The 12,518-nt window shown below is 56.4% G+C and overlaps 1 protein-coding gene and 1 long non-coding RNA gene across 2 annotated transcripts in view; both read left to right on the top strand.

Moving 5' to 3' along the window:
* LOC147095463 (uncharacterized) overlaps positions 1 to 8,928 on the top strand; it is a 124,083-nt gene extending 115,155 nt beyond the window's left edge. The window contains exons 14-18 of the mRNA XM_085973642.1: positions 276 to 326; positions 3,214 to 3,288; positions 3,962 to 4,021; positions 5,925 to 5,969; positions 8,909 to 8,928. Of these exons, the coding sequence (XP_085829768.1) occupies positions 276 to 326; positions 3,214 to 3,288; positions 3,962 to 4,021; positions 5,925 to 5,969; positions 8,909 to 8,928 (251 nt within the window). The remainder of the gene's footprint in view (positions 1 to 275; positions 327 to 3,213; positions 3,289 to 3,961; positions 4,022 to 5,924; positions 5,970 to 8,908) is intronic.
* A 277-nt stretch (positions 8,929 to 9,205) lies between these two features.
* LOC147095462 (uncharacterized) lies at positions 9,206 to 12,438 on the top strand. Its single transcript, XR_015074800.1, has 2 exons — positions 9,206 to 9,503; positions 11,699 to 12,438. It is a non-coding gene; the product is annotated as an uncharacterized LOC147095462 (long non-coding RNA).
* The last annotated feature ends 80 nt before the right edge of the window (positions 12,439 to 12,518 follow it).

The following is a 12,518-nucleotide window of genomic DNA, read 5'->3' as shown; positions in this document are numbered from 1 at the left end:
ACACGCCACACGCATGCATTTCTTCCACTCACTGGACGATGATCAGTAGCAGCAACCTTGGCTGGTATCCCCCCACCGCCACTTCCTAACCTAAGGGAACTGACACCAATTTTAGCCACCTCCGCTAGGAGGAGGGATGGAGCCTGGGCCTCTCCTGCTCTGCGTGTGGGGCTCATTTCCACCCACATTATTCCTGTGATCACTTAATCAAGGGGCAAATGACTAGTCAGAGGGAATGATGAACTTTACAATTTTTTACTTCTTCCCTCTCCTAGCAGGTGTGGGACTCCCCTACAATGGACAGCCTGTTATTCCTGCAGGGCTGGGTGAGTTGGACGCTAATTATCTGCTCAACTGTGTATGATACATGACACCCAGTCCCAGAGGGGGAAAGGACAGTGTGTCTAACACACTGTGACACCCAGTCCCAGAGGGGGAAAGGACAGTGTATCTAACACACTGTGACACCCGGTCCCAGAGGGGGAAAGGACAGTGTATCTAATGCACTGTGACACCCGGTCCCAGAGGGGGAAAGGACAGTGTATCTAACGCACTGTGACACCCGGTCCCAGAGGGGGAAAGGACAGTGTATCTAATGCACTGTGACACCCGGTCCCAGAGGGGGAAAGGACAGTGTATCTAACGCACTGTGACACACGGTCCCAGAGGGGGAAAGGACAGTGTATCTAACGCACTATGACACCCGGTCCCAGAGGGGGAAAGGACAGTGTGTCTAAAACACTGTGACACCCAGTCCCAGAGGGGGAAAGAACAGTGTATCTAACGCACTGTGACACCCGGTACCAGAGGGGGAAAGGCCAGTGTAGCTAACACACTGTGACACCCGGTCCCAGAGGGGGAAAGGACAGTGTATCTAACGCATTGTGACACCTGGTCCCAGAGGGGGAAAGGACAGTGTATCTAACGCACTGTGACACTCGGTCACAGAGGGAGAAAGGACAGTGTATCTAACGCACTGTGACACCCGGTCCCAGAGGGGAAAGGACAGTGTATCTAACACACTGTGACACCCGGTCCCAGAGGGGAAAGGACAGTGTATCTAACACACTGTGACACCCGGTCCCAGAGGGGGAAAGGACAGTGTATCTAACGCACTGTGACACCCGGTCCCAGAGGGGGAAAGGACAGTGTATCTAACACATTGTGACACCCGGTCCCAGAGGGGGAAAGGACAGTGTATCTAACGCACTGTGACACCTGGTCACAGAGGGGGAAAGGACAGTGTATCTATCACACTGTGACACCCGGTCCCAGAGGGGGAAAGGACAGTGTATCTAACGCACTGTGACACCCGGTCCCAGAGGGGGAAAGGACAGTGTATCTAACATACTGTGACACCAGGTCCCAGAGGGGGTAAGGACTGTGTATCTAACATACTGTGACACCAGGTCCCAGAGGGGGTAAGGACTGTGTATCTCACACACTGTGACACCCGGTCCCAGAGGGGGAAAGGACAGTGTATCTAACACACTGAGACACCCGGTCCCAGAGGGGGAAAGGACAGTGTATCTAACGCACTGTGACACCCGGTCCCAGAGGGGGAAAGGACAGTGTATCTAACGCACTGTGACACCCGGTCCCAGAGGGGGAAAGGACAGTGTATCTAACGCACTGTGACACCCGGTCCCAGAGGGGGAAAGGACAGTGTATCTAACGCACTATGACACTCGGTCCCAGAGGGGGAAAGGACAGTGTATCTAACGCACTGTGACACCCGGTCCCGGAGAGGGAAAGGACAGTGTATCTAACGCACTGTGACACCTGGTCCCAGAGGGGGAAAGGACAGTGTATCTAACGCACTGTGACACCCGGTCCCGGAGAGGGAAAGGACAGTGTATCTAACGCACTGTGACACCCGGTCCCAGAGGGGGAAAGGACAGTGTATCTAACACACTGTGACACCCGGTCCCAGAGGGGGAAAGGACAGTGTATCTAACACACTGTGACACCCGGTCCCAGAGGGGGAAAGGACAGTGTATCTAACACACTGTGACACCCGGTCCCAGAGGGGGAAAGGACAGTGTATCTAACACACTGTGACACCCGGTCCCAGAGGGGGAAAGAACAGTGTATCTAATGCACTGTGACACCCGGTCCCAGAGGGGGAAAGGACAGTGTATCTAACGCACTGTGACACCCGGTCCCAGAGGGGGAAAGGACAGCGTGTCTAAAACACTGTGACACCCAGTCCCAGAGGGGGAAAGGGCAGCGTGTCTAATGCATTGTGACACCCAGTCCCAGAGGGGGAAAGAACAGTGTATCTAACGCACTGTGACACCCGGTACCAGAGGGGGAAAGGCCAGTGTAGCTAACACACTGTGACACCCGGTCCCAGAGGGGGAAAGGACAGTGTATCTAACGCATTGTGACACCTGGTCCCAGAGGGGGAAAGGACAGTGTATCTAACGCACTGTGACACTCGGTCACAGAGGGGGAAAGGACAGTGTATCTAACATACTGTGACACCCAGTCCCAGAGGGGAAAGGACAGTGTATCTAACATACTGTGACACCAGGTCCCAGAGGGGGTAAGGACTGTGTATCTAACATACTGTGACACCAGGTCCCAGAGGGGGTAAGGACTGTGTATCTAACACACTGTGACACCCGGTCCCAGAGGGGGAAAGGACAGTGTATCTAACACACTGTGACACCCGGTCCCAGAGGGGGAAAGGACAGTGTATCTAGCACACTGTGACACCCGGTCCCAGAGGGGGAAATGATAGTGTATCTAACACACTGTGACACCCGGTGCCAGAGGGGGAAAGGACAGTGTATCTAACACACTGTGACACCCGGTCCCAGAGGGGGAAAGGACAGTGTATCTAACACACTGTGACACCCGGTCCCAGAGGGGGAAAGGACAGTGTATCTAACACACTGTGACACCCGGTCCCTGAGGGGGAAAGGACAGTGTATCTAACACACTGTGACACCCGGTCCCAGAGGGGGAAAGGACAGTGTATCTAACGCACTGTGACACCCGGTCCCAGAGGGGGAAAGGACAGTGTATCTAATGCACTGTGACACCCGATCCCAGAGGGGGAAAGGACAGTGTATCTAACACACTGTGACACCCCTTATTGCTGAGATGCCCAGTTGCTGTGATCAGTTTTGACTACCCATTGTGTGTGACGTTTTCTCTCATGACGGTTATCAATGTTCCCTTTGACCTTTACCCCTTCCTCCTCAGGTGCTGGCCAGCTGGCCTATGCGATGCCTCAGGCAGGTTTAGGGATGCTGGGTGACCCAGCTGCAGTTAAGTACGGTGAGTATTGTTGTCGCAGATTGCAACGGCGCTGCCCCCTCCGCCCACCAACAGAACGGCCGAACCATCTTCCCCCGGCTCCTGCATGGATGAGAAGAGATACTGTCGACACACATCCCAGTCCGTACAGCATCGGCCGTGGCTCAACGGGTCTCGCTCTCGCCTCTGGGTCAGAAGTTCGTGGGTTCGAGCCCCCCCACACACTCCAGAGACTCGAGCCCCATTATCCCAGGCCCGGCACTCCCCGGTTGCTGCTACTGATCTGCTGTAGCCTTTGATGTGCTGTGTACTCATCTGTACCCTGTGATCTAGTGTGGGCTCCCTGTTGCCCTCTGTGCTCTTTGACCTGCTGTGCCCTTTGCCCTCCCATGTGCTCTGTGACCTGCTGTGCCCTCCCCTTTGTCCTGTGCTCTTTGACCTGTTTTGCCCTCCCCTGTGCTGTTTGACTTGTTGTGATTGACCTGGCATGTCCTTTGACCTGCTGTGTCCTCCCCTGTGCCCATTGGCCTGGCAAGCCCTTTGACCTGCTGTGTCCTCACCTCTGCCCTACTGTTCCCTTTGACCTACGTTTTTCCCTGCCATGACCTCCCCCCTCCCTGCTCTCTCTGTTTTGACAAGTCAATGTCCCCGCCCTCAATGACCTGTCATTAACCCGTTGACCTTTTTCCCGTAGGGAACAGAGGGCTCCGGACCGGGTACCTGGGCACAGGGCTCCCCCAAAGAATGGCAGCTGGTAGGGATGGCGGTCTTTGAGGACAAATGTGTCTCCGATCATTCCGATGCTTTGTGAACAGGCCCCTCGCCCTCCCCATTCCCCCCTCGTAGCGTTAACCCGTTGGATTCCCCCACCCGACACCACCGTTTAATCCTTTCAGTTCAAGGAGTGTCCAAGTGCGCCCTCAACTCAACAAGGGGTTGACTCACCAGATACCTGGACCCCAGTCCCATGTCAGCCTGGTTGACTCTTAAACACCCCTCTGTAGTGTCCCAACAAGCCCCTCCGTCATATCAAACCTGTAGCACTGTGGGAGCACCTTCACCACATGGGACTGCAGTGGTTCAGGAAGAAGGCCCATCACCACCTTCTCAAGGGTCAACTAGGGGATGGGCAATAAATGCCAGCATTGCCAGCGATGCCCACATCCTGAGACTGAATATAAGAAAAATTGAACTTTGTCAACGCCACTTGATGCCTTTGTTCCTCCCACGCTCCCTCTTGGTGATGTTACTCTGTAACTCTAGCAGTGTCCGAATATACCCTCTGCTGTGAGATGGACTTTAGTCCGACTTAAGAATGTCTTAGATGTCCTTTCCCTCTTTGGTCCCCGTGCCAGTGCCCCTTTCTCCCCTCAAGGGGCGTGCTTCATGAGAAGTCTGCCCTACCTTGCCCAAGTGGCCATTCTTTGTTTGCAGGCCAGCAGGCTGTTCGACTGTGAGGGGCATCACGGTACCATGCCCAAGCCCGTCTTCGGCCGCTGTCCCTCAGGAGCCGCATGCGGGGGGCACATGGGGAAGCAACTTTGGCTGATTTCCAACCCACAGCATACCGGGTGAAATCAGCTAGCTCAGCACAGGGCTGGGGATGGAGCCTGGGCCTTTCCTACTCTGTGTGTGTGTGGCTCAGGCCCACACCAGGTGAGATCAGCTCATTCAGCACTGGGCCGGAGATGGAGCCTGGGCCTTTCCTAATGTGTGTGTGTGGGGCTCAGTCCCACACCAGGTGAGATCAGCTTGCTCAGCACTAGGCCAGAGGTGGAGCCTGGGCCTTTCCTAATGTGTGTGTGTGGGGCTCAGTCCCACACCAGGTGAGATCAGCTTGCTCAGCACTGGGCCGGAGATGGAGCCTGGGCCTTTCCTGCTGTGTGTATGTGTGTGTGTGGCTCAGGCCCACACCAGGTGAGATCAGCTCACTCAGCACTGGGCCGGAGATGGAGCCTGGGCCTTTCCTACTCTGTGTGTGTGGGGCTCAGTCCCACACCAGGTGAGATCAGCTAGCTCAGCACTAGGCCTTTCCTGCTCTGTGCGCGGGTCTCCAAGTTAAGGTTGTATTCCTTATAATTTAGAAGGTTAAGGGGTGATCTGATTGAAGTTTTCAGGATATTAAGGGGAACAGAGAGGGTCGAGAGAGAGAAACTATTTCTGCTGGTTGGGGATTCTAGGACTAGGGGGCAGAGTCTAAAAATTAGAGCCAGACCTTTCAGGAGTGAAATTAGGAAACACTTCTACACACAAAGGCTGGTAGAAGTTTGGAACTCTCTTCCGCAAACGGCAATTGATGCTAAATCAATTGTTAATTTTAAATCGGAGATTGACAGATTTCTGTTAACCAAAGGTATTAAGGGATATGGGCCAAAGTTTGGTATATGGAGTTTGGTCGCAGATCAGCCATGATCTCATTGAATGGCGGAGCAGGCTCGAGGGGCTGAATGTCCTCATGTTCCTGTGTTCCTAGGTCTCGGATCACTGATTGTATCTGATCCGAGGTGAGGTTTTCAGATGTTTGTAGCTGTATGACTGAGGACTGGCCCCTGCTGGAGGTCAGGTTGAGTTGCGGCCTGGCTGTGTTTGACTCCAGCAACCCTGTGTGTTGTGTTTCTCTCTGTCACCACACTGAATTCTCTTTACCGCCATTACAGGTGGGTACGGACAGCTCGGAGTAGGCCAGGGACCTGGACAGCTGGGTAAGTGGCTTTGGGGAGAAGGGCATTGGGGAGAAGGGCATTGGGGAGAGGGGCTTTGGGGAGAGGGGCTTTGGGGAGAAGGGCTTTGGGGAGATGGGCTTTGTGGAGAGAGGCTTTGGGGAGAGGGGCTTTGGGGAGAAGGGCAGTGGGGAGAAGGGCTTTGGGGAGATGGGCTTTGGGGAGATGGGCTTTGGGGAGATGGGCTTTGGGGAGAAGGGCTTTGGGGAGAGGGGCTTTGGGGAGAAGGGCTTTGGGGAGATGGGCTTTGCGGAGAGAGGCTTTGGGGAGATGGGCTTTGGGGAGAAGGGCATTGGGGAGAAGGGCATTGGGGAGAGGGGCTTTGGGGAGAGGGGCTTTGGGGAGAAGGGCTTTGGGGAGAGTGCTTTGGGGAGAGGGGCTTTGGGGAGAGGGGCTTTGGGGAGAAGGGCTTTGGGGAGATGGGCTTTGGGGAGAGGGGCTTTGGGGAGAAGGGCTTTGGGGAGATGGGCTTTGGGGAGAACGGCATTGGGGAGAAGGGCATTGGGGAGAGGGGCTTTGGGGAGAGGGGCTTTGGGGAGAAGGGCTTTGGGGAGATGGGCTTTGGGGAGATGGGCTTTGGGGAGAAGGGCATTGGGGAGAAGGGCATTGGGGAGAGGGGCTTTGGGGAGAGGGGCTTTGGGGAGAAGGGCTTTGGGGAGATGGGCTTTGGGGAGAGAGCCTTTGGGGAGAGGGGCTTTGGGGAGAGGGGCTTTGGGAAGAAGGGCTTTGGGGAGATGAGCTTTGGGGACAGGGGCTTTGGGGAGAGGGGCTTTGGGGAGAAGGGCTTTGGGGAGATGGGCTTTGGGGAGAGAGGCTTTGGGGAGAGAGGCTTTGGGGAGAAGGGCTTTGGGGAGAGGGGCTTTGGGGAGAGAGGCTTTGGGGAGAGGGGCTTTGGGGAGAAGGGCTTTGGGGAGAGAGGCTTTGGGGAGAGGGGCTTTGGGGAGAGAGGCTTTGGGGAGAGAGGCTTTGGGGAGAAGGGCTTTGGGGAGAGGGGCTTTGGGGAGAGAGGCTTTGGGGAGAGAGGCTTTGGGGAGAGAGGCTTTGGGGAGAGGGGCTTTGGGGAGAAGGGCTTTGGGGAGAGAGGCTTTGGGGAGAGAGGCTTTGGGGAGAGAGGCTTTGGGGAGAAGGGCTTTGGGGAGAGGGGCTTTGGGGAGAGAGGGCTTTGGGGATAGGGGCATTGGGGAGAGGGGCTTTGGGGAGAAGGGCTTTGGGGAGAGGGGCTTTGGGGAGAGGGGCTTTGGGGAGAGAGGGCTTTGGGGAGAAGGGCTTTGGGGAGAGAGGCTTTGGGGAGAAGGGCTTTGGGGAGAGAGGGCTTTGGGGAGAGGGGCTTTGGGGAGAGAGGTTTTGGGGAGAGGGGTTTTGGGGAGAGGGGTTTTGGGGAGAGGGGCTTTGGGGAGAGGGGCTTTGGGGAGAAGGGCTTTGGGGAGGGGGCTTTGGGGAGAAGGGCTTTGGGGAGAGAGGCTTTGGGGAGAAGGGCTTTGGGGAGAGAGGCTTTGGGGAGAGAGGCTTTGGGGAGAGGGGTTTTGGGGAGAGGGGCTTTGGGGAGAGAGGCTTTGGGGAGAGAGGCTTTGGGGAGGAGGGCTTTGGGGAGAGGGGTTTTGGGGAGAGGGGCTTTGGGGAGAGAGGCTTTGGGGAGAGGAGTTTTGGGGAGAGGGGCTTTGGGGAGAGAGGCTTTGGGGGGAAGGGCTTTGGGGAGAGGGGTTTTGGGGAGAGGGGCTTTGGGGAGAGAGGCTTTGGGGAGAGAGGCTTTGGGGAGAGAGGCTTTGGGGAGAAGGGCTTTGGGGAAAGGGGCTTTGGGGAGAGGGGCTTTGGGGAGAGAGGCTTTGGGGAGAGGGGTTTTGGGGAGAGGGGCTTTGGGGAGAGGGGTTTTGGGGAGAAGGGCTTTGGGGAGAGAGGCTTTGGGGAGAAGGGCTTTGGGGAGAGAGGCTTTGGGGAGAGAGGCTTTGGGGAGAGGGGTTTTGGGGAGAGGGGCTTTGGGGAGAGAGGCTTTGGGGAGAGAGGCTTTGGGGAGAGAGGTTTTGGGGAGAGAGGCTTTGGGGGAGGGGCTTTGGGGAGAGAGGCTTTGGGGAGAGAAGTTTTGGGGAGAGAGGCTTTGGGGGAGGGGCTTTGGGGAGAGAGGCTTTGGGGGGAGTGGCTTTGGGGAGAGGGGCTTTGGGAGAGGGGCTTTGGGGAGAAGGGCTTTCGGGAGAGAGCTTTGGGGAGAAGGGCTTTGGGGAGAGGGGCTTTGGGGAGAAAGGCTTTTGGGAGAGGGGCTTTGGGGAGAGACGCTTTGGGGAGAGAGGCTTTGGGGAGAGGGGTTTTGGGGAGGGGGCTTTGGGGAGAGGGGTTTTGGGGAGAGAGGCTTTGGGAGAGAGGCTTTGGGGAGAGGGGTTTTGGGCTTGAGGATGGGCTTTGGGGAGAGGGGTTTTTGGGAGAGGGCTTTGGGAGAGAGGCTTTCGGTGAGAGGGGTTTTGGGGAGAGGGGTTTTGGGAGAGGGGCTTTGGGGAGAGAGGCTTTTGGGGAGAGAGGCTTTGGGAGAGAGGTTTTGGGGAGAGAGGCTTTGGGGAGAGAGGCTTTGGGGAGAGAGGCTTTGGGGGAGGGGCTTTGGGAGAGAGGCTTTGGGGGGAGGGGCTTTGGGGAGAGGGGCTTTGGGGAGAGGGGTCTTTGGGGAGAAGGCTTTCGGGAGAGAGGCTTTGGGGAGAAGGGCTTTGGGGAGAGGGGCTTTGGGGAGAGAGGCTTTGGGGAGAGACGCTTTGGGGAGAGAGGCTTTGGGGAGAGGGGTTTTGGGGAGGGGGCTTTGGGGAGAGGGGTTTTGGGGAGAGAGGCTTTGGGGAGAGGGTTTTGGGGAGAGGGGCTTTGGGGAGAGGGTTTTGGGGAGAGGGGCTTTGGGGAGAGGCTTTCGGGAGAGGGGTTTTTGGGAGAGGGGCTTTTGGTCTCTGCAGAGAGATCAGACAGGACTTAATGGGGAAGAGAAAGGGTCCTTTCAAAGATGTGCTCATCGGAAATACTGCCTAATCTCAATCTCTCTTCCTCTGAGGTGCTCAGACTCTCTCTCTCTTCCTCTTTGTTTCTCTCTCTCTCACTTTCCGTCACTCTTTCTCTGTGTCTCTTTCTCTCTCTCCCCTGTCTACCTCTCTTTCTGTCTCTTTGTCTCTCTCCCTCTCTCTCTCGGTCCCTCGCTCTCCCTCTCTCTCTCTGCCTGTGTGTGTGTCTCTCTTGTCTCTCCTCGCTCAGCTCTCCTTCTCTCCTGTCTCTGCCTCTCTCTCTGTCTCTCTCTGTCTCTCTTCCCCCATCCAGATGCTCCCTCTCGTATTTTGATTGTTTCCCTCTCTCACACTCTGGCATATTCAAACATTTAATAAATTCTGCCCCACTTTGAAGCGACGGTTGATTTGAATTCTCGATGTCTGCACTCTCTGATGCTTGAAGGCGCGCTGCCTGTGTCCCACCTCACTAACATGATGATTCCTCCTCTCATTCAGGGAGCCAAGCAAGGTAAATACCAGGCAAACGGTTACTATGGCAATGGTCGTGGAGGTAAGTGTGGTGACCACCACAAGGATTTATCGGCAGTGTGTCTGAGTGTGTGCGTGAGTGCGTGCGCGAGCATGTGTGTGTGTGAATGTGTGAGCGTGTGTGTCAGAGCATGTGTGAGCGTGTGTGTGTCAGAGCGTGTGAGTGCGTGTGTGTGTCAGAGCGTGTGAGTGCGTGTGTGTGTCAGAGCGTGTGAGTGCGTGTGAGAGTGTGTGTGTGTGTGAGCGAGCATGTAGTGTGTGTCTGTGTATTTTCTCTCTCAATATAAAGCTCACAATCTAAACGCTATGCTGACCTTCTGCCTGCTCCTTTTCCACAGTGACCCTAATGATCGCTGGTCTGCAGTGTATCAGTCGCCCCACTGATCCTCCCTTATCCAAACAGTAGGGGCCTGGTATTTGAACTGCCGACTCTCTTCCATGTCTGCTCGAATACAGCTTGGCTCCTCCCTCGATCTTTGCTGACAGCCTCTGCTCCTGGAACCCTCTGTACTGGGCGGAGCTGAGAGAAAGAGTTTGACTGCAGCTGGGGGGGGGGGGGGGGGGGAGGTGTTAACATGACCAGTTCTCACCGGTGATGAGAAGCGAGGCCGAACTGCTTGGCTTGTGTGTCATCCCCCCACCCCGCGCCTCCTCCCATGGTTGAACGTCCTCCCAGCACTCATCGGCTGGGCACACACCTGAGGGCCGGCTGATTGGCGTGCTGTGCCCCAGCGAGAGCGGGCACCTTCGAGAGAGGTGAGGAAGGCCAGGGCATGTGGAACGGGAAACATTTTCTGTGCACTCCCTTCAAGCAGAGATTTGCCCATACGCTGGTTGGCACACAGGCATTCCTAACTGGTGCCGCCGCCTATCTCGCTACCCACCTATCAGCCGTGGCTCCGTGGGTACCACTCTCGGCTCTGCGTCAGAAGGTTTTGGGTTCCAGTCCCAGTCCAGGGATTTGAGCACAAAAATCTAGGCCAACACTCCCAGTACTGAGGGAGCGCTGCACTGTCGGAGGGGCAGTACTGAGAGAGCGCTGCACTGTTGGAGGGGCAGTACTGAGGGAGCGCCGCACTGTCGGAGGGGCAGTACTGAGAGAGCGCCGCACTGTCGGAGGGGCAGTACTGAGGGAGCGCCGCACTGTCGGAGGGGCAGTACTGAGAGAGCGCTGCACTGTCGGAGGGGCAGTACTGAGAGAGCGCTGCACTGTTGGAGGGGCAGTACTGAGGGAGCGCCGCACTGTCGGAGGGGCAGTACTGAGGGAGTGCTGCACTGTCGGAGGGGCAGTACTGAGGGAGCGCCGCACTGTTGGAGGGGCAGTACTGAGGGAGCGCTGCACTGTCGGAGGGGCAGTACTGAGGGAGTGCCGCACTGTCGGAGGGGCAGTACTGAGGGAGCGCTGCACTGTCGGAGGGGCAGTACTGAGGGAGCGCTGCACTGTCGGAGGGGCAGTACTGAGGGAGCGCCACACTGTCGGAGGGGCAGTACTGAGGGAGCGCCGCACTGTCGGAGGGGCAGTACTGAGGGAGCCCTGCACTGTCGGAGGGTCAGTACTGAGGGAGAGCACCGCACTGTCAGAGGGTCAGTACTGAGGGAGAGCACCGCACTGTCAGAGGGTCAGTACTGAGGGAGCGCTGCACTGTCGGAGGGTCAGTACTGAGGGAGCGCCGCACTGTCGGAGGGTCAGTACTGAGGGAGCGCCGCACTGTCGGAGGGTCAGTACTGAGGGAGCGCCGCACTGTCGGAGGGTCAGTACTGAGGGAGCGCCGCACTGTCGGAGGGGCAGTACTGAGGGAGCGCTGCACTGTCGGAGGGGCAGTACTGAGGGAGCGCCGCACTGTCAAGAGGTGCCATCTTTTGGATGAGACGTTGAACCGAGGCCCCGTCTGCCCTGTAAGGTGGAAGTAAAATCCCATGGCACTATTAGAAGAGCAAGGGGAGTTCTCCCCGGTGTCCTGGGGCCAATATTTATCCTTCAACCAACATCACTAAAAAGCAGATGATCTGGTCACTATCACATTTATGTTCGTGGGAGCTTGCTGTGCGCAAATTGGCTGCCGCGCTTCCTCCCTTACGACAGCGACCGCACTTCGAAAAGTACTCGATTGGCTGGAAAGCGCCTCGGGAGGTCCTGAAAGGCGCTGTAGACAAGCAAGTTCTTTTGTAATCGTTTCTCATCCGCTGTCTAAATCGAACCCTCTTTCCTCTCAGCAGGCTGCCCTTCTGGAAAGTGTTTCGCGAAAGGAAAGTGAAGAGGAGCGGCTCAGGGAGGAAGAACACGATTCCCTACCCCTCCCTCCCCTCGCCCCGCACAGAAAAAACAAAAACAAACTCTGGTGCTAATCTCGAAACAATCTTGGTGCGATTCGCCGACTCCTCCCCCCCCCCCACCCGGTGTTTGAAGCATCAAAACCGGATCCGGTGGGGCTTTGGTGGCGTTTCTTATTTTTATACCGTGTTTTTTTTTAATCGAGAAGCTGCTTTCTGTTTTTGTATGTCCTCTCTGTCAACTTCAGCCAAGACCCCTGCTGAGAGAACGGGCATCTTCCTCCTCCGACCATCTGCGAGCGAAAACCTCTTCCGAGTTTGATTTAAGTCGGACATTTACTTCCCGGGAGGAACTGGTGCGACCGGCTGGAACACAGGAAGAGAGATGATCAGCGATTGCCCGACTCCAGCAACTCTGTCTGTGAATTGCTTCGAACTGACTTTTCCCCAGTCCCATTCTTCCTCCTCTACTAGGAGAATGTGGTTTTATGCAGACTGCTTCCCTTCCCTGATGCCTTGTCTTTATTCCCAGTAGGACCTGGAGTGCTGATTGCCTTGTGTCTGTCTGTACCCCCCACACCTTGTAATACCCCAGATGGTCCTCCCCACTCACTGTTTGGCACTTTCTGCTTGCAGCCCCTCTCATACCAGGGGGCGAAACCTGTCAATAAAACTAACTTACAACAGTTCTGCTCTGCTGATCCTTTATTTCAGTCCCTTCCGCCCTCGTTGTGTTAGACTCTGCACCCTGAGGACCATAGGATCT

Source organism: Somniosus microcephalus, unplaced genomic scaffold (assembly GCF_052327205.1).
Source record: "Somniosus microcephalus isolate GS21.2 unplaced genomic scaffold, FLI_Smic_1.0 unresolved_chr1, whole genome shotgun sequence".
Taxonomy (NCBI): domain Eukaryota; kingdom Metazoa; phylum Chordata; class Chondrichthyes; order Squaliformes; family Somniosidae; genus Somniosus; species Somniosus microcephalus.
Note: the sequence above shows the minus strand (reverse complement) of the source record. Positions and strands in the feature narration are given on the sequence as shown.